A 21,504-nucleotide genomic window follows, 5' to 3' on the forward strand; every position below is an offset into this window, starting at 1 on the left:
GAAGGATATTATGCTGTTTATGACCTCAGGGCTGTGTTTTGAAGTTCAACGCTATTGAAAACCCTCATGATGGAACAAACCTCAATCACGTGACACACTTTTTACAAAACGACCTGAGAATCAACAATACAGCCTGTCAGCATGCCATTCATTAAGCCAGATGTGCAAAAATACATCTGCTAATCTGTTCACCACAGCGGCAGCCACCAGATGGCACTGTGCCCCAGACTCGGCCCAAGATAGGCAACAATCAAGATCAGAATTTGAGAGGGATTGCATACAGAAAGGTTTTCCTTGTGTGTGCGCTACACTGATTCCAGGCTACAAAAGCCCCTTCTCTGTTCTCTCTCTCTCTCTGTCTCTCTCTCTCTCACACACACATACACACACACACACACACACACACACACACACACAAACCCTGCAGCTGGAGCACAATACCACTGCAAACAGCATAAAGAAAGGCTCTGATTCCTCTGTGTGTGTGTGTGTGTGTGTGTGTGTGTGTGTGTGTGTGTGTGTGTGTGGAAAGGGCTCCTCCAGGGGCTAACCTGATTCAGGAATTGATTATCTGTACAGTCCATCAGTCCTTCTTGTTAAAAGCACCTTAAACTGTTGTTTGTGTTCAAAGGATCCATTTTAGTAATTTTTTTTTGTAATTTTAACATTGTTAATGGCTCATTTTCTTAATATGATATTTATTTTAAGGTCAGGTTATTTTCACCTCAGAAAGACAAGGCGAATCCACAGTTTTAAAATATGACTAGTTTGAAAAACACTATATGTTTACTTCCTGTCACATGACCTCCATCGCTTGTCTGAAGTCTGCCATCAGGAGAATCCCCAAGCATACTAAGGGATTTAGTGTGTCTATTAGGCTGCACCATGTTTTCAACTGAAAAAAGATATACCGTATACCTTTATATTACATAGTGTAGAAATTTCTTAACATTAACAATGATTTGAAGGTGTATCTTAAAAGACAACAAACCAAACAGAAGGCAAAATCAACAGAAAATGTTTTTAAAGGACCAAAAACCTAAGGTCTCAAAGTTGTGACGTAATCTCAGTCTCCAGATCTGATTTGATATCTGGCGGCATTGTAACAGATCCTGTATCGACAAAGATTGGACAACAGAAGTAGAACTAATATCAGGAACGACATAATATTACATCTGATAGCATTCAAAAGTTGTTCAGACAATATAACAGAGCCTGGTGCAGATTAAAAAGGCAAAAGTTTGACTTATTATTGGAGAATCATTTATATCACAATAAGATGCAAACGTCTTATAGACCTTTTTTGTTATTAGTGATGACGGCACCGTGGAGGAACTTATAAAAGAAGTATAAAATAACCATCAAATAAATGCCTTTATTTTGTTCTAAGAGTATGAAAACTTTCGCACTTGACTATATTGGCTATTTTAAATGTTATAACTGACCAAACCACTCACTGCTAGATAATCTTAGCAACTTTCTGTTGCTTTATTGCTTTGTCTAACGCACCGGTTTTAAATCAGCCCGTGTTTACACAATGTGCTAGTTAAAGCTCGGATTTCCATAGCGATAACGGTTGATAACGGTTACCTTGGCGGTGTCAGCGCTGTCAGCCACCATGTACATGTAGCTGAGGTTGACCAGGTCAGGGCCACTGCACACACAGATGACGCAGCCTTCCAGATCGGCCTCGCTCCTCCCCGCTGCCTCCAGAGATGCAGCGATCTTCGGGTCCTGAGCACCACAGAACACACACAAACAAAGCCGGTTCAGCACTGTGCAATCAGCATTCTCTAGCCACTGTGCTCTTAGTTTATTACGCACCTCTCCTAAAATAAAAGTGTGAAATGGACTTCAATAAAACTCATCCCACTGGAGTTCTCCATCTTTATTGTGCCTGACCATACTACCTTTCTCTAGCGTTTATCTCTCTAATAACTTGCCACTGGTTATTACTTAAGCAAAGATTTACGGCTGTTTTTAATTGAATAAACACCGGGGGATGTTGATATAATGATTAATAGTAGAACACCGGTAGTGTGTTAATAATTTTTCGACTGTGATTTGAGGCAGTGAACTGTATTTTTGTGAATAGATTAAGCTACTCTTATTTGTTAGAGCTGCATATCAAGCCTAAATATATACTGTATATTAATATATGTACTTTTTCCTCATTGGTACTGCTAGTGAGTGAGTGAATGAGTGAATAAGCAAGGGAATAACTGAGTAAGAAAGTAAATGAGTAAGTCAACAAGTAAGTAAGTGAGAAAGTAAGTAACTAAATAAATGAGGGAGCAAGTAAGTGGGTTATTTATTTTTTTTGTGTACTGTTCGTTTGTATTTTTGTTAGTGTGCAGACCACCTATATTTAAAATGAGTTACTGTTTTATATATATATATATATATATATATATATATATATATATATATATATATATATATACATATGTATGTATGTATGTGTGTGTATGTATATATATATATATATTTTAATTTAATGTGACTGAAGGCCAGCATTATTTTTTTTCTATTACATATGTGAAGGGATGCAATCTTATAATGTACAAAGTTCTCTGTTCATTCAAATAAAAAACAGATGCAATATAACTATGTTACTACATTTTAATAATGTATCATAATGCGCAAAATTATTCGAATCATTTTAACCATTATCAAACAGTCCTACAAATGATTGTTCATAAAGCCCTAATGTGAGTAAAGGTGTACTATTAGAACATTAGCACATACTCCAAAAGGACATTTTACTACCACATAAAACCAAGTGTCAGATGTAGGTCCAAAACGAGTCAGTGTACTAAGTCAACAGATCAAATCTGCTGTGACGCTTGTTTGTCAAATGAATTGTGTCGTGTAACCTGAGCCACTGTGTTCCCATAGTGTTTTTGGCTAATATAACAACAACTTATTAGTGTTAAATTCATTTAATGACATGTTCAAAAACTCAGAGGACCAAACTGTTATAGAAACAACGCCTGGGCACCTACGACTGTGCGCCAAAAACTCCACAAATTCTATAATGCTTGTTAATGAATTAGCAAAACAATAGCGCTTCATAAATGTGTAATTTACTTAGGACTACAATGGTGCTACTTAGGAGACGTGCTGCACAGTGAAGTCGTATCCAATGACAGACAATGGCTCCTGATCTGCCTTTGTTCTGCCTTTTATGAGCTGCTGCTGCCAGACGCACAACATGTCACCAAAAGATGGAGAGATGATAGTAAAACAGAACACTTCCCTCTCTGCAAGCATGACATATGCCACGTCCTGGTCTATATTTGCATGTCAATACACGCCCATATACACGCACACACACTTGCCTTGACACACACAAACCCTGTTTAATGGTTTCTTGGGTATGTATGCATCTTATTTTACTTCTTTTTTGCAGCGCAGGACTTTCCATTAATCAAATCCTTTAAAAAAAAAAAAAGGGCAAATGCTAGAGAGAAGTAGGAAGGGCCAATGTCTGGGATAGGTCAATATTTGCAGCTCAGAGCAGATCATAGGACCATTGATGGGTGATAACATTAGCTGGGAGTGCCAAAACAAACAAAACTGGACCCAATTCCCTTTTCTTTCGCACAGCTCCTGTTTACTGTTTGCAGGAAATAAAATGAAAACCTTTATTTTCACGATTCTTAGAAAGAAGGATTAAAAGTACATATAACCCATAATTCTGGTTGATGGCCAGGACGCGATAAAGCTGCATCTCGGCTCTGCAGTGGCAGTATTGACGCGTTAAAGTATTAATGCTTTCTCTAAAAGCAACAGGTGAATGCTCTTCAACTCCCTTCAGGGTTCTCATCAGTTTAAAAGATAGCTCTTAAGATTGTGCTTCTAGAGAAACATTTCCTATCCTCTATAGCTTCTAAAGCCATATTTCTATGGCTGAGTTGAGCTCTTCAGGGCAGGCCCATAATGAAATGACTTCTTTTAAGACTCACCTTTGGCACTGCTCCAGTACGGACACTGTTTATGAGGGAACATTCTAGGACTTGGCCCTCCTGCAATAAGAAGAAAAAGAAAAGACAAATTGCAGAGAAGGCACACTTCAACATAGAACGAGGGAGAAACTGTGAGGAGCTTCATCCTGTTACACATTAACATAAATTACAGCTCAGACTGTAATAGTCCTGCCAGCTGTGCAGTAACAGTGCATATATTGTGCTCGTAGCATTACAGCATGCTATTTCTAATCAATGCGTGCAGTAAAGCAGACCCGTATGATATATGGCTCATATCCATTATCCTTTAATAATAGTCAGAAGGCCAGAAGGCCTGAGGTTTGTGTGTAGAGAGTCAGATCGCTTCAATACACACCCAAGCATTGTCACAAATAAAAAACAACTTGTACCTTGCCATCACTTTTCCACGTGAGGAAGAATCCAAATTCATCAACTTTGAAAAGGCAGCTGGATTCAAAGACAAAAGGATCCTGTGGAACAGAAGAGTTGTTTTAATACCCCATGGGTCATTCAGACACATCATGTTTTATGTAAAGTGTAGGAACAGGGCAATTTTTTATGTACACACTTTTATGTACGCTTAAGAAGTTCATCATCTTTATACTTTGTGGTGAACAGAACACATATAAGTCTAAATGTTAAAGGCACCTAGATGCAAATGAAAGTTCTTTAGGACTGTGGTTCACAAAATATAATATGTAACGTGATGCCGGCTCTTTTGACGCTAATGACCCTGTGGTGCTGAAGAACAACATTAATAAGTACAAATTAGGGATGCAACAACTAATCGATAAAATCCATAATAAATGAATTTCATTAGGGATTATTCGGGTCTGTGATGTCACTGTGGATACTCCATCCCCCCGACCCTCCCCCCCGACCCCCCACCCCCGTCAGTGACGTCACTTCACGATGGTGATAAATGCATTTCTATGATTAAAACACATCTGAAAAACAGTGGCGGTCACAGAGTGAGAGATTTGTCACGAGTTGTAGCATCTCTTTCCACTAAGACAAAGCCCACGTGTTATGTATTCATTGATTGGTCAATTTGTTGAATGAGGCGAATATATTGTGCCAAATCTGGAGTAGAACAAACTGTACAGAGGTCCTTGTATCTAGCCATAGCTAATCCCATTATATAAAGCCTTAAGTGTAAAAAAATAGATCATACATATTGGGCATGTCAATTTCGATGTAAATTTAATTTGACCCAAACAAACAAAAAATCCTATTAATGTGATGCAAACTGTATAAATCTATATTTAACACCAACTGATTTTGGGTCTGTGGGTAAAAACATGTTGGAATAAAAAAACTCCAGTGGAAAAAAAAAATCACCAATGGCATATCCTTGTCTAATCTGACTAATATTAGCATTGTTTGATTATTTTCATGAATAAAATGCTAAAAATCACAAGGAGAGACGTGTTTGAGAGGATGTTTTTTTTACACTGAAAGGGGACCTTTGCTAAAAACTACTTGAGAAACCCTGCCTTAGTTAATATAGTTAACCCTGCTTTATATCTGAAGTGCTCCTGAAACAACATTTCACCCTTAAATACAATCAGCAAAAATGAATCAATTACAGTTCTTAAGCCAAACTGCTCTTCATTTTATTTGTTCATTTTTGGAAGAATATCAGTGTCACCTTGAACTCCTAATGCCAATTGTAGCAGGGAGGAAGCTCAGGATTACATTAGATGGCATGGCAACAGAGTACTGATGTATAATAAGGGATCCAAGAAATGAGAAGCGGAATAGTTTGGAGTGTTAAGTGCCACCAGAGAGAGGGCGCCTCCTTGTTCACTGCATGTGAAGTGGTCATCAAAACAAAACACTCTAGGGTCTCTGTTATGGCTGTGAAATGATTTCCACAGAGGAAGGCATTTCTGGCAGAGCACTTTGGTCATATGACGGTATGAATGGTCATCTGCAGCACTGAACAGAACCCGGAGTGACGTCAACCCAGTGGGAATTCTTCTAAAAACACTAGCTGGGTTTTAATGCCAGTTTTGCTTTGTAAATGTACTGTAATTATGTCATCAGTCCAGTTGCCTTGACATAATAATATTATCCACAGTGCCCACATGCTCAGGCTTGTCCGAACTTCTGGGGTGGTGGTGTTCAGTATGGAGTCTATTTACTGGCAGTATAAGTAGCTGCTTATCCCAGTGGCATGAGGACAGTTGGTTATGGAGCTGCGGAAGTGGGTCGCATGTGCTTTCTCTTTGGCCGAGTTGATTAACGTATTCCTATTTAAAAGCTGTGCAGATATGCTTGGATTCAAATACAGTGCTTTTTCCCAGCTTTGGGCTCAGACATAAAAAAAACCCAAACTGTCCTTTTTTCCCCCTTAGCCTTTTTAAAGGAAAACCTGCTTAAGCATGACAGCAGAGAATGTTAGTGAATTTTTTGAACAAAAGATCAAAAGGTTAAACAATAAAGACAATTTTTCATAGCCTTATTTGCTCATATTTACCAAGGGTGCCAATATTAGTGGAGGGCACTGTATCTCATTTCGTTTCCCAAGTTGATAAAGGGTTAAGGAAATTTGGCCTCTGTGCCACCTCTTATGTATGCCCTAGTGCATTTAGAACACATTGGTTATCTTCAGTGATAAAATATAAATAGGGGCATGCTTAGTTACGAATTTCTAATAGTGCCAATAATTGTGAATTATGATTTTGTTAAGATTTTGGATAAGGTTTTTCTTAAAATAAATGTACTTCAATTAAAGCTTGGCTTTTTCTCATATTGTCAGTGTGCCAATAATTATTGAACTGACCATATTGCTTATGATGTACATTTTAGTTTTAAACTGAAAAACTGAAGCTGTTGTAATGCATGGCACAACATAAGAGCATTAGTTGTTAAATTTAACTTGCAAGAGGACATTAGAGAGAGATCCAACCTAACCATCGGAGATCAAGGCTAAATTTTAAAGGCAGTGGTCATTGTACATTTGAAAACCATCTCTAGTGCTAGCTTGAGTGTCTGAGAGAGAGAGAGAGAGAGAGAGAGAGAGAGAGAGAGAGAGAGAGAGAGAGAGAGAGAGAGAGAAGTCATAATCCAGCTTCTGAAATTTAGATTTTAAATTTGTCTAGGGCTGCAATAATTTCACCATCTTAAAGTTTAGTTCTTCACAAACTTCAGCAGGGATGGGAGGAGTTATAAAGCTGAACAAAGAAGATGACTTGGGGCAGTGCACAGATAGACAGGGTCTAAATGAGCTGAGAGAGATTACTGTGAACACCTCATGCTGTCATTTCTGCATGGGTTTCCCCTGAGGGAGAAGAGAGAGTGAGGGATCTGAACAGGAGAACAATTCTAGAAATACTTCACAGCGGCGTTGAGTAAGGATGACTTGTGCAAATTATGGATGTGAGTGTTTCATTTCCTCAGTAAAAGAGAAAGAACAGGGAAAGAAAGAGGAATCTTATATGATTCTGTGTCCTGTCAGAGGGGGGAAAAAAAGTGGATAGCCCCCTCGCCTACGCTCCGGAATACTCCTCCAGATGAAAGCAAATTAGATGAGCTGGTGCCAGAATCCAGACGCCCTGTTTACATGGTCTTCCTTCACTGCTGAGGCACTTTACACACTCTGTGCCTCTGTAATCCTGCTCCTGCTAATCCTCACTAGGCCACCCCACTCCTTAGTGTGTCATTTGTCTAGGTGAACCCATTTCCTTTGCTAATAAAATGGCACTGTGTATAACACACAACCATCACTTGAAAATATTAATGACCTACGTGCTAATAAACTCGAGTATCATTAAAGCGAGTGGACACCCATGAGCAAGGATAATGACCACGCTGTGAATGCCCTTTAAGGCAGCAGCCGGAGACAAGATGGTGGCCGGCTCCACAGCTTCGACGTCTGCTGCCCTGTGGGAACAGGATGAACAGTAACTGCTCTCCAAGAGTTCCTGGTCTTATTTACATCCTCATTCCTGAGCTAGGCATCTGCGGTGTTAATCAAGAGACTCATACCCTGCAGGGCATTTCTGTTAATGAGACGCAGCTTTTATTATTCTCCTACTTTTCAGAGATTTCATTTATTTTGGGATCTAGAACTGAGCTCTGTGCAATGTTGTTGCCATCCAGCTGGGCAGACTTCAGTGAGTGTTAGCCTGCTCAAGGTGCTATTTAACTCAGCTTGTAATTATCCACCTGGAAATGAGTGGTGTCTGATATGTTTGCAGAACAGGGTGGGAGGATATGCTGCTGGCCTCCAGAGACCTGGAGGGGTGTGTGTGTGTGTGTGTGCGTGTGTGTGTGTGTGTGTGTGTGTGTGTGTGTGTGTGTGTGTGTGTGTGCTTGATTTCTGAAGTGCCGCATTGGGTTAATGACAGTTTTAATGCTACATATGATTCGGAGGTGAAACATCGGTTCTGCTCGATTCCATGCTGACTCAGATGGAACTAAGCACAGTGTTACTTCATGCAGCAAAATATGTAATCATCCTGTTGAGTCTAAAAAAGAAATTCACTTATATTATGCTCCTGTCTGGCAATGCTGGAATCTCCTGCTCTAAAGATGAGTATCTATCTTTGGATGTTTATGTTACTCTTGTCCTTGGGGTAGTGCGGAACAACGCCCAATCCCATTTCAGCCCATTTAAATGGTCTGATTGAGTTAGCTGGGGAAATGAAGAAAGGCCGTGGGAGGGGGACCCAGGAGGCACTTATCTCTGGAGATGTGTGCCTCGTGTCTGGAAGCCACTGAAGCTTTTAAAGCCACAGAGTGCAAATGAGCAATGCGATAAGTAGGAAATGCTAAGAAATAACAAGACTTGACAAAGTCTGGTGTGATTTTCTCATATAAAAGCATCAGTCAAGGAAGTGATCAGGCATCTCAACAAAATTGTCTCTATTACATGGAGAAATGATTAACCATTCACACTTTTGAACCTGGTATGAAAAATTTCAGGATTCATTTAGTCTGCATTGTCAAAAATGGGCGAAACACTGCTAGTGCCTTGACTGCAAGTGATGATAGAGAGGGACATGCTGGTTTACCTCGTCAAATCTGTCGAACACGGCACCTTCCTGAAGGAAATCAGGGACATGCTTCTGCCAGTTGAATTCATATGACTTCGTCATGGCTGCTCACAGATCTATAATGAAGAAAATGGACATATGAGACAGATGTATAACAATAGTCCAAACTAAGCTATGCACTGATAAATGGACGAATATGTGAGTTACAAGAGATCGTAATCTCTATCTGAGTCTCAGCACGTCCTTCTTGGTCAAAACCACCTCTGTTTCTCCCCCCAGTGATCTTGTTGCAAGATTTCTGAGGGCATGTTTATTGGCTAATGCAGTATGCATCCATCATTTACAATGTAATATCAATTAGTTTGGGACAAACAAAACTCCACTGTTAAGTCATTTATGACTGATCTTCTGAAATCTAATCAAAGAGCATTTCTCATACTGTAGGCTAGGGCTGTGATGGTGGCCATGACAACCGCACCACTGCGGTGGTGGAGTGCCACCTGCGGTAGAGTCACATCACAGACCACGTTAATGTTTCTGCTTGAGTGGGCACTATGACAAATACAAAGTACAACATAATAACAGCTGCAATATTAATTTGGGAGATTTTATGTTAATACACAAATTACATAATCATAATCAAACGCCTTATATGGTGCTGCCTGTTAGTTTCATGCGGGTTTGTTTGAGCGCGGCAAAATGCAGTCAGGTGAATTCTGCGATTACGCTTCGGGTTCTGCCGCTGCGATGGATCTTGTTGTGAAACCAAATGTCACATCGGTGATCTGGGAACATTTTGGATTCGTGTCTAACGAGAGAGGCAAACCAATAAATTTGGATGAAGCCATATGATAGCTTTGTGGGAAAAATAACAAGTGTTAAATGGGCAAACACTACAAATCTGAGGATCCATCTCCAGGCATGTCACCCAGCAACAGTTTTTACATTTGACTTAATATTTAGATTTTTAACATATAGGTTATTGTCCTACTGGTATTTCTTTCCAAGGTTTATAGACTTGTGATATACTACACTTATAAAAGAAGTGAAGTATCTGAAGTATTTGTCAGAGAAACGTGCGACTGTGTTTTACTTCTTCTCCCCTTGCGGGACAATCACAGTACTGTATCCCACAGCGCCCTCAGACTGTTTCTCATTGCAGCAACACAACACAACAAGGCTGTATTGAGTTGTTTCACTGACAAATTTATTTAATTTACGCCTATACAATTATATATATTAATATTATATTATATTATGTTATATTACATAGTGATATCAATTTCACCTCCATTTTCACCTCCAGTTTTCCATCCACACATACAACTTCATTATCCATGTTAAGGTTGACATCTGCATAAGAAGCCAAACCATTAACAGCCACCCTTGTCTATAATTTTTCACATTCTTCCATGACTTCTCAGGTTTCCAGAACTGATTGAAAAACCTTTTAGGACAAAATAGAAAGCTTTCGTCTTTTCATTAACCATCATTTGGTATAAACAACTTTTCAGTGTTCCATTCCATCAGTCTGACTATTGTACTGTAACACCTTGAATGTTCAAACTTTGGGACTTTTGAAGCTAAACACATCCTTATAAGTGCTTAGTGAGAAGCACCGTGTCAAAAATAAAAAAGAAAGAAAGAAAGAAAGAAAAACAGGCAATCCAAAACTGTCTATCTACTCCTTCTGTCTGCTCCGGTATGTACATTTCTTTTGTTTTGATGAGTGCCCATCAAATAACTACAACTGACGTTGTCATATATGCACTCGGCTGCCTGAACAATTCACCTGTGGACATTATATGGCTTTGCTTTTACTGGATGGTGGCTGATGGTCCTCTGTGATGCATCCTGAGTTGAATCTGAGCTCAGCAGGAGAAGGGGTACCCTGGATCAATCACTGATGAGCACCTTAAATGGCAGACTAAAGAAAATCCTCACAGATTTCACCTACACAGTCTCTGACCTGGCTCTATTCAGCATGGACTGAGTCAGACTGAGACAAACAGATAGAGAAGTACAAAGAATGTCAGAGAATGAGAGCTACATTATGATCTTTACCGCACACAAGCATTGGCATCAGCTCATAACAGAGCACTGGGAGGAAATTACTGTCGACCTCAGAAGGACAGATACGCAGTAAGGAACAAAATGGCAATATTCAGTCACATACACACGTAATGATAGTTGGATGCTAAATACACATGATAAGAAGTCCAACGTATTCTGTTTAATATGCAGCAGAAGAAGGCTCAAGGGAAGCATTTACCAAGAGAGCTATTTAATCTCTGGACTTATCAATAATTATATGAAATAGCTCAAAAGAAGTAAAGGAAAACAATTAAACTGAAAGAATCCTGTTTTCTCAAACACATGCAATGCGACACAGCATAGTTGAAGACTCACAGTGCAGTCCCCTGGTGCATGCCATTTAAAATGGCCTCTAGGGTAATATCCAGCCCTCCTGGCTTCATCATATCTCTCAAACGAATGCCGGAAAGGCTGACAGAGAAGTTGAGAGCAAAAATACAGCTCTACTCTATAACTGGCATATCTGAAATTCTCAAGGATTACATCCTCATATCCTGAAGGAAATTTCTGGTTCTTACTGTGGCTCAAGAGGCTTAACATTAATGCATAATAAATGAAATCATTGGCAAATTGCTGTGGTAGAAGTGGAATAAAACATGTTGGGGTGCTTGTTGATTTATTTTCCAATAATTTCACACCCTGCCACGTTTTAATCCTTGCATAGATGACAAAAAGCTTCTTCACATTAATAAGCATGGACAAAGCAATCTATTATATTCTGTAGTATTTATTCTGTAAATTATTCAAAAACGACTGTTTTCCGATGAATTAGGAAGACACCTACTAATTAAAGGACGCTGCAAAAAACAAAACAAAGATTTAAAATGCACTTATAGCCTCTTAGTCAATCATCTAATAGCATGGCTCACATTAGCTCTCCTGAAGATTCATATCATGGCTTTTAATGATAATTTTATTTCATTATGCTGATAATCCCCAGCCCTGTGAAGTAGAACAACACATAGTTCAAGTAAGAGAGACCACATCGTTTACATGGGAGATACTCAGCATGGAACTCAATTAACTAAACCAAACAAACAAAAAAGGTTTTATAACCACACACACACACACACACACACACACACACACACACACACACACACACACATATACAACAATAGATTAATTTAATAGAATTATAGAATAGGATTATTCTATAATTTAATAGAATTATGTTTTGACCATGGCTGTGTGTTCATCTGGTTCATTTCCACAGTCAGTCATTTATTATCAACCACAGGTATAAAGGTACTACCCCATCAGAAACCACAACATACACTAAAAAGATATACTAAAAAATCTTTTAAAAAATCATTTTATTTAAAAATCACATAATGGTATTGATTATACAATAGTAATCATAAACACTTCGGTATGCAGTGTAATTCCAGTGTGGAACTGAGTGCTTGACTTCCATTTGATTCATTTCATGCCTGACTTTCATTTGAACTCAATTTTTGCCCGAAAGGGCTAATTCTAATTTAATGGTGGAACATGTCCACACTGATCGACTGCTTAAGGCCTGGATCTTTGGGCCGCAAACTCACCTACATCGAGTAGATAAAATTCATGTGCAGTGCTAAAGAATTTTTATTTTCAAATATTGCTTTTATTACATCTTGACAGTCGCCTTCAAATTTCCCGATGCATGCAAACATTTACTCAGCATCAGCTCATGTGCTCTGTTTACAAATGAAACAGGGAACCTGAACTGCAAATGTGTTGTTTATTTCCCTGTGAATTCATGCTCTTACTATTCCATTTCTAAAAACCTTTGTTCACTGTAGGCGTTTGAGCTATCTTACTAAACATCAGGTTTAAAATAAAGAGATAATGCTTAGACGGATTTGCTTTTTTCATGCCAAGATTTTGGAAAATCGCTGAGGATCACCAGGAAGGACTAGCTCAAAGTAAAGCTGCATGGAATCAGCAGGTGGTCAAAAAATATGTTATGTCTTTCTAATTAGCAAACATGTGTATGTTATTTAGATTATTATAATAATTATTATAGAATTATTATAATAATCCATATTATTCAGATTAGTCTTGTACGATATAGCGATTTATATTCTAGGTTGTTAGCAAACCTGCCTTTTACCAATAAACTAGAAAACGAGCCAGTCTACATATAAATCTGGAATGATTTGTGCAGGTGCTTTGAACTCTCCAATATTAACTGACACCACCTGGAAGCCACGCCCCCTCCCCATCTCACATTCACTTGATGCATTGTACCTCATACCTCGCTTTCAGTCAAGGTAAGCCATTGGAGAATGTTTAGAGTGAAATATAATTGATCAGTGTATGTTTAACTTTGCTAAAACTAGACAAGAACATAGTTAACATTAGTTAAAATATATATATATTAGGGAGGCCACTGAAAAAAAGGGTGAAAAGGTCTAATTTGACCTAAGAAAGATTAAACTGTTATGAAAATTAGAAGATGATTATCAACACAGTGGTAGCTCAGTGGTTAAGACGGTAGCTCAGTGGTTAACACTGCCAAGCTGCCACTGCTGGGCCCTTGAGCAAGGCCCTTAACCTCAAATGTTTAGTTGTATAAACGAGATAAATGTAAGATGCTCTGGATATGGGTGTTGTCCAGTTGCCCTAAATGTACACTTTTTTTTTCTGTACCCGTCAATGCTTGAATGTGCTCAAAGACTTTGAGCAGCAGCATTAACAGTGTAAAATGTAAGTCATGTGGACATTACACAACCAATTTTTAAAAATAGTTTATATTAAAAAATGCATTGTTTATTGGGTTTTCTGAGTGTTTATTTATTTTAATAATTATGCATTCTGAAGAATCACCTAAAAATGCAACATCCAGCTGAGTTTTCGTGATTGACGCTGCTAGCGAACAGTTCCAACACCACAGCCGATTAATATTATTATGCCCTCCCATACTCCATTTAAACCTTATATGGTACAAAATGTTTGCTTGCCTGTCTTTTTTATTTTTTATTTATTTTTATTTTTTTTTGGAAATGGTAAATCTCCAGAAGGAACAATTCAATATCACACAAGCCTAGTTCGGATGTTTCAAGTACACTCACTCATGCAGTTAGGAATTTCCCATGTGACATTTTCATGAAAGGGATAATAGAAATGCATTTAGACATTTGTGGCAATTTGTCGTGCTTGTTGGAAACGAGATCTACATACGCACAATCAGCTTGCCTAATTTTTAATACATTCCACATGAAACCCCTGTGAGACTCAAATAGCAACAAATGGCAGAACTGACTTTCTGTAAACTCTATATTTTACTATATAGTCATGCTGATATACTGTAAACAGCCTTCGAAAGACCAAATGGATGTCTCTGAAGTTCTTCTTCGCCATCATTGCTAAGTTTCACCATCTGAGCATCGGCACGTTGAGATTGAGGAATGATGTGTTGGACTTCATTGTGTTGCTTTGGGTTGAAGAGCACAATTCAACAGTGCTAGCTTTCCTTTAGATCTGGATTACTGAGATGTCAGTGAGGCGTAGTGACGTACGTGTGTGTGTGTGTGTGTGTGTGTGTGTGTGTGTGTGCGCTTGCCCAAGCACTGCAAACAAGACACACCTCAAACCTAAGATTACACATCCTTGTTTTTTTCGGCTGTAACCTGTTCTTAAACGCAAATAAACACTTAAAAACAAATCATACACAGTTTAGTCAGATTAGATTCTAGTGAGCAGTAGTGCAGTGAAAGAATCACTGACTGTAAGAGTACATAAGTCTTTACTTCACAATATAATTTAATTGTAGTTATGACTACAGGTAAAACAAGCATGCTTAATATCACTCTAATATCTCCAGAAATACTACCCAGATGGTAGGGTTGTAAAATGTATAACATATGAATCATTATCATAATATTAGACTTGCAACAAGCCTGCATGTACAGCTAACCTCTAACCCATAAAACAACATGGTTTTGATTAATCATGACATTTAGCTGATGCCACTGATGTTATAAATAATTTGGTGAAACTAACACAGACCAGTCTTAAAGTCGAAAAGATGATTTTTAAATACCTGACAGCTGATTTTGATTATGTAGATATGTGTTTGGGTCAAATCTGAAAGTAGTGCAAGACATATTTTATATTTAAAACATAGAATTATTCATGTACTTCCATAAAATATTAACTTCAGGAAATAGACTCAATGCCTTGAACCTCTCATGCCCAATATACTAATCATCAGAGGGTGACATAGCACCCAAATCTGCAGGATCTCCGAGCTAAGCTAGCTAGCTAAACTGAATAATGTAAAGCTAACTGAGCACATGTTAGTGATGAACAAACTCTTGGATGTCATGGCATATTTTCACACATTTGTCTGAGAATATGTCAATGCTAACTGAGATACTGTTACTACAGTCTCACTTATGGAGGACATGGGGTGTTTCTCAATTGTATATTGGCATATAAACTGATCAGCCATATCATTAAAACCACCTGCCTAAAATTGTGTAGGTCCCGATTGTGCCACCAAGACAGACCTGACCCGTCGAGGCATGGACTCCACAAGACCACTGAAGGTGTGCTGTGGTATGTGGCACCAAGACGTTAGCAGCAGATCCTTTAAGGCCTCCATGGATCAGACTTGTTTGTTCAACACGTCCCACAGATGCTCAGATCGGATCAAGATCTGTGGAATTTGGAGGCTAAGGCAACACCTTGAACTCTTTGTCATGTTCCTCAAACCATTCCTGAACATGTTTTGCAGTGTGGCAGGGTGCATTATCCTGCTGAAAGAGACCACTGCCATTAAGGAATACAGTTGACATGAATGGGTGTACTTGGTCTGCAACAATGTTTAGGTAGGTGGTACGTGTCAAAGTAACATCCACATAAATGCCAGGATTCAAGGTTTCCCTGCAGAACATTGCCCAGAGCATCACACTACCTCCATCAGCTTGCCTTCTTCCCATAGTGCATTCCGGTGCCATCTTGTCCTCAGGTAAGTGACGCACATGTACCAGCCATCTACATGGTGTAAAAGAAAACGTGATTCATCAGACCAGGCCACCTTCTTCCATTGCTCCATGGTCCAGTTCTGATGCTCATTGTAGGACAGAGGTCAGCATGGGCACTCTGACCGGTCTGCAGTTATGCAGCCCTAGTTGCAGCAAGCTGCGATGCACTGTGTGTTCTGATACCTTTCTATCATAACCAGCATTAACTTTTTAATCAAAGGGAGTGTGAGAGAGAGACAGACAGAGGGAAGGCTACTGTCACTATGGGTGAACCAGCTCCAGAGTACATAGTGTTTTGCACACATAGAGATCGAGCCTCAGCTGCATAAGATTTAGAGCTTCCCCAAACCATGTGTGTCACAGCCATCAGCACTGGCATCGTTGCTACTCGTGAGCTGAGCCAGTTTGGCATGTGAGGAAAAGCAGGAGCCGGCAAGTACATAAAACACTTCTGCAAACGAAACTGTCCACTGTTTGACTTTGTCATATGAGGCTTCACTTGTTCCTCAGGCAAACACACTCCCTCGATACATAAAGGGTGTCTTCAGACTGAGAAACCACACATGCATTAAGACACTGGACAGACAAATGAAGCCCAGGGAATTATAAACTCACTACAGGGCTATGTAAACACTGCTAATGTATACTGATAACACAGCACTTCATGTGTCATATATACTTTCTCATTCGGTTGTTTACTGATGTCATGTCACTAGGGTAAGTGTAAAACATTACTCATTGACATAGTGTCCATGCGGGGAGACATTCAATCTGAATGGACTGACAGGTCCAAATGTCCAGGTCCACCCTTTTGGTTTTGATTCGAAAGTAAGGTGGGTAATATGGTATCACAGACAACTGATGGAGTGAGCGAACACTGGCATGAAACCTGACTGGCATAACAGGCCAAGACTGGCATGAAATCAAATTGGCAGAATGGGCTAACACTGGCAAAAAATCAAACTATTGGCATAATGGGCTAACATCTGATGAGCTACTTGTTACTATGCAGTCAGTGAGACAAATCATTCCGGTTAACAGGCTTTCTTTTTTTTTTTTTTTAAATAATTCTAGAAATAAAGACACCGCCATTATATTGTAATGTAATATAATACAACAAGCACCTGATGATATCATTTATTGCACTAACAACAGCATATTGGCATATCGTCCACCTCTAATTCAAGTCTCAACCAAAGCGGCTGCTTCTGTGTACTACTGTATCCGTGTGTTCATGTGTAAGCGTTTTGGACTGGAAAGGGGAAATGTAACAGGATTAGCCGATGGTGTTTACGCTTCAACTTCTACACCAGGCTGAAAGAGAGAATTACTGTATGAGTTGGGTTGGGTGGGACTGGACTCTTACTGGCCGTAAGTGGTATTTAAAGAGAATATCACAGAGGAGGTTTTGGTACATATTTGAGGGCCTTTGCTTTTGTGTAACACTAACACTGTTACTTAACTGCTGTCACAGGTTAGAATTTTTTTGATGGGCAAGTCAGACTTTATCAGTGATGAGCTGAGAATTCCGGAAACGTCTCCATTACTAAACAATGGAAAGTGCTATAGACTGAAGCTTGAGACACTGAACTGAGAACAAACATCGTATTGACATGATGCAAAACGTGCAGCTAATCAGGACAAACCCTGTTGCCTGGTCCACACAGGGCGGGTCTATGCTGTGTACAGAATATAATTAAGGTGTGTACGGTTTATTTCCTAAACTACTACCCAGAACTGGTTTGCACTGTAGATTAGCAGGACAAATGGATAACCTCAGTCCAGTTCAAACTGCCTTGGCTCTACCAGCCCAGGTTTAACCAAAAATGGTCAAAACTCAAGAGAGGGAGCAGGGGCAGCTGGCAGGGCTTTCCACACTGCTAGCCTAAAACTATAGAAAAACAGCCCAGCAAAGTACGATTTTAAGCTGAGGAGATCAATTATAAGAGAAACAGTCTGCGAATCTTGTGCCCTTCAGCGAAAACATTAGGAGAATGCAATATTAGGAGTGAATATTACTGTGGCAGCTAATAATAGCCTGGAATGTTTGCCCTATTGCAGGTTCATCCGATTTCTTTCCCTCATTTCCGAGTTGATTGTGAGCTTCTTTTATGAAGAGGAGGGGAGTGAGATTGACAGAAGCACAGCCAGACAGTGAGAGAGAGAGAGAGGCACAAGCGTGACCAGAACCGAGGGAAAGCTCCACAACCCCTGAAATATGTACCTATAAGGAACGCTTCAGCAATTTATAGCTTCTGCCTCGCTAATCCTGACTGATAAGGCAGCAGGAGAATTAGTGAGCATATTTTCCAGATTCACTGAAATAGAACACTGCCTTATACAGCGGCAGGGAAGCGGAGGGCAGCAGGGGTTAAATACAATTCCCCAGACTGCCCATGGAGCGAGCAATGATATGACGCACAGTCACATATCTGACCAAAAAACACAGCCTGAACAAAGACCGCATAAGCTCTCTATCAGGTGACATGCATAGGTAGCAGAGGCTATGAGCACCTTCAGATGTTCAGATTAGAATATGTTTTCTATTTATTTAAATAGTAAATCAGTCCTTTAAAACAAATCAGTCAGTTAGACAAGGTCACAAAATGTGACATATCTAAAAGGAAACTGGTTAATGTGGTATATTTTTACCCAGGTCTATAAAAGGGGGAAAAAAAGAACGCGCTGTAATTTCTCAAAACATGCAAGTCTTTCTAAGAAAGGCCTACTGGAAAGAAAAGGTGGATTCAACAACAGGGGTGAGCTGTGATCTCTTTCATTTCATTGGCTTGCTCCTTCTCTCTGGCTTTTATGTTATTAGAGAGAGAAAACCTTTCTTGACAAACAAACACCACACAGATGTTGCTCGGCTCTGACATGGTCCATCTCCATGGCAACCCTATTCCAGGGGACTGCTTGGCCGTAATAGCCGGCGCTCTGTTGCATCAACGCACCGTGACTTGCTGCACTCGTCTCCTGGTAGCACTTTACTGTCCAAATGGGATCCCTGTGTGTGCCCATGTTTAGCCACGTGACGGTTTTTCTTCCCAGAAGCAGAACTATGACCAAAACAACATGCATCTCCCAATGTTTTACAGTGTCTGTGTAAAACATTGTAGCGCTCATGGGCGATAAACATCATTAGAAAACTGTGCAGTAGTGTCGGCAAATGACCATGAAGATGCCGCTCAGTAACATCGATACAAACTCCAACGTGTACTTCCCTCAATTATACAATTAGGACAACAAATAGTGCACCAACTACGCACATCTGTGTGAATTAATGCTGGACATATTGCTTGTAATGTGCCTTGTGATATTAATCATCACCCTGACAGCTAATGCTCTTTATCCTGTATAAAATAACAGTCATAAATGCTTATGCTGTATGCTATGAATATAGAGCATAACATGTAACCTACATAATAAGATTACATAAGAAATGAATGCATTTTTATACCACAGCGTTGTTGAATTCTCAAATCTGATTGGTCGAAATGTGTTGATTCATTTTCTATAACAGCACAGCTGACAATAGTGCTGGCTGCAATTCAAAATACAGAATTATTTCAATGTGCTCCTAATATGTTGTCACTTTTATAATAACTCATTCACTTGTATAGTGGATGATATATTGTTAGACTAATTTAAGTCTACCAAAAATAAAAATAAAAATGTAGAATCGTTGCTCTGCGAAGGAGACGTTTGTTTAATGTTTATCAAAGAACAATTCACTCTTGATGTAAAACTGTTCCTGCTGCTCCTAAAGTTGTCCTCTGCAGGACAGGATAACGTATGTTGCTGTTATAATGAAATCGATAGAAATATAAACGGATAATGTACAATGTGAACTTCTTTAACAAATGAAAACTGTAATCATCTGCTAATTGCTGTGGTATAAGAGAGATAAAAAACACTTCTGGACATGTTGTGGTAATGCTATGTTCCTATACCAGCACACCCTGTAATGTTTCATTCATTACGTAATGCATCACGTATCCATGATTAACTGGAACCATTAACACATTTTCATCTTCATCACATTTCAAGTTCACACGTGGCAATTCGGATTCATTTTATTCATAATAAACCGTTTTTAGATTTCTGTTTTTACAATGACGTTATCATTAAATTAGCTTCATTAACGTTTGACTTGTGTTTCCATGATCATCAGCTTAAGGAATTGAAAGTTTTTGGTTATATTTCTGGTGGACACCAATGATTATTTTCTTTACTCATGAAAAGATATTTAAAAGATATGAACATTGGTTCAGTTCTACAAGCACAGTTTACACTATTCCAAAATGGCAAACTGATTAGTGGCCAAGAGCAGTACGTGGTGAGGACTGATATGAATTAATGCTGGAATGGCATTACACACTGCAGTCACCTAATTATATGTTGCTCTAGGGGAGTTTCATTAAATATACCCTGGTATAAAATGCAGACAAAATACAAATGGAAAACACGACTCAGGTACAGTAATCACTGTTCTTGTACAGTGTTGTGTGTGTGTGTGTGTGTGTGTGTGTGTGTGTGTGTGTGTGTGTGTATGTGTGTTTTGTTTTTTATAGTTTGTTAAACAAACTTTTACCCTACTATATGCTACTATCTACAACAGGGTGTCCCAAAAGTCTCCATACAAAGGGGACGTGAACACTTTTTAGCAAAACGTATTCTAAAATTTTTCATATTTATTTTATATCATTTTAATTTTTTTTCCAGATAGCATTTAAGAAAGCCTTTGACAAAAGAAGACATATTGAAATCATTTTTGTGGTTCCATCGGGAAGGTTGCGATGGACTTTAACACGAAACATGGCAAGCACATCACACACAACACTGTTGCCAAACTCATTAACAAGGTTGAGGACCAACCGAGAACCCACTGACAAATGTTCTGGCAGGCATAGTGCCCAATGTATGGAACAGAGTCTGTTGATACCCATAGAAAAGCTTAAGCCTGGACATGAGATACAAAACAAACAAAAAACCCCCCAACAACATGCAGGAGGCATACACCAGCAGGTATTCAGCAATGCTGGATGATTATTTATTCCAGTCACAGTAAGTTTGTCCTTCCAATCTTTTGACAGATTGTATAAGGTTGTCAGTGGTTTGGCCTTCTAAGATTAATTCGGTGAATTCATTCAAAGACACTCTAAGCCCCAGTCTTACCAGACAGATGTTAGAGTTGTATCAGGGACAGCTAGATGACCGAGGACAGCAGGTGAGGATGTTCTGCAAACAGAGACAAAAATATTTACTATCAAAGGAATAAAAAAGAAGTGACTAATGAGAACAACACATGGTCATTAGGCACCAACCTAGTGCCAAGTTATGCATATGCATAGATTTATGAATATCTGGTGAAAATGTATCATCAAGCCACAAGTGTTGGGTGCCATGCTAGCAAATTTTTTTGGTGGTTTCTAGTGGGAC

General features: G+C 39.1%; 1 protein-coding gene across 5 annotated transcripts in view; it reads right to left on the reverse strand.

Moving 5' to 3' along the window:
• The window catches only part of LOC108258041 (1-phosphatidylinositol 4,5-bisphosphate phosphodiesterase beta-4), a 75,229-nt gene that overhangs the window by 41,101 nt on the left and 12,624 nt on the right, over positions 1-21,504 (reverse strand). For all 5 annotated transcript variants that reach the window (XM_017456287.3, XM_017456288.3, XM_017456286.3 and 2 more), the window contains exons 3-7: positions 21,241-21,303; positions 9,011-9,108; positions 4,379-4,459; positions 3,969-4,028; positions 1,591-1,734 (exon numbers count right to left, since the gene is read on the reverse strand). In XM_017456287.3, the coding sequence (XP_017311776.1) occupies positions 1,591-1,734; positions 3,969-4,028; positions 4,379-4,459; positions 9,011-9,094 (369 nt within the window). In that variant the 5' untranslated portion in view covers positions 9,095-9,108; positions 21,241-21,303. The remainder of the gene's footprint in view (positions 1-1,590; positions 1,735-3,968; positions 4,029-4,378; positions 4,460-9,010; positions 9,109-21,240; positions 21,304-21,504) is intronic.

This window comes from Ictalurus punctatus, chromosome 25 (genome assembly GCF_001660625.3).
Source record: "Ictalurus punctatus breed USDA103 chromosome 25, Coco_2.0, whole genome shotgun sequence".
NCBI classification, from domain to species: domain Eukaryota; kingdom Metazoa; phylum Chordata; class Actinopteri; order Siluriformes; family Ictaluridae; genus Ictalurus; species Ictalurus punctatus.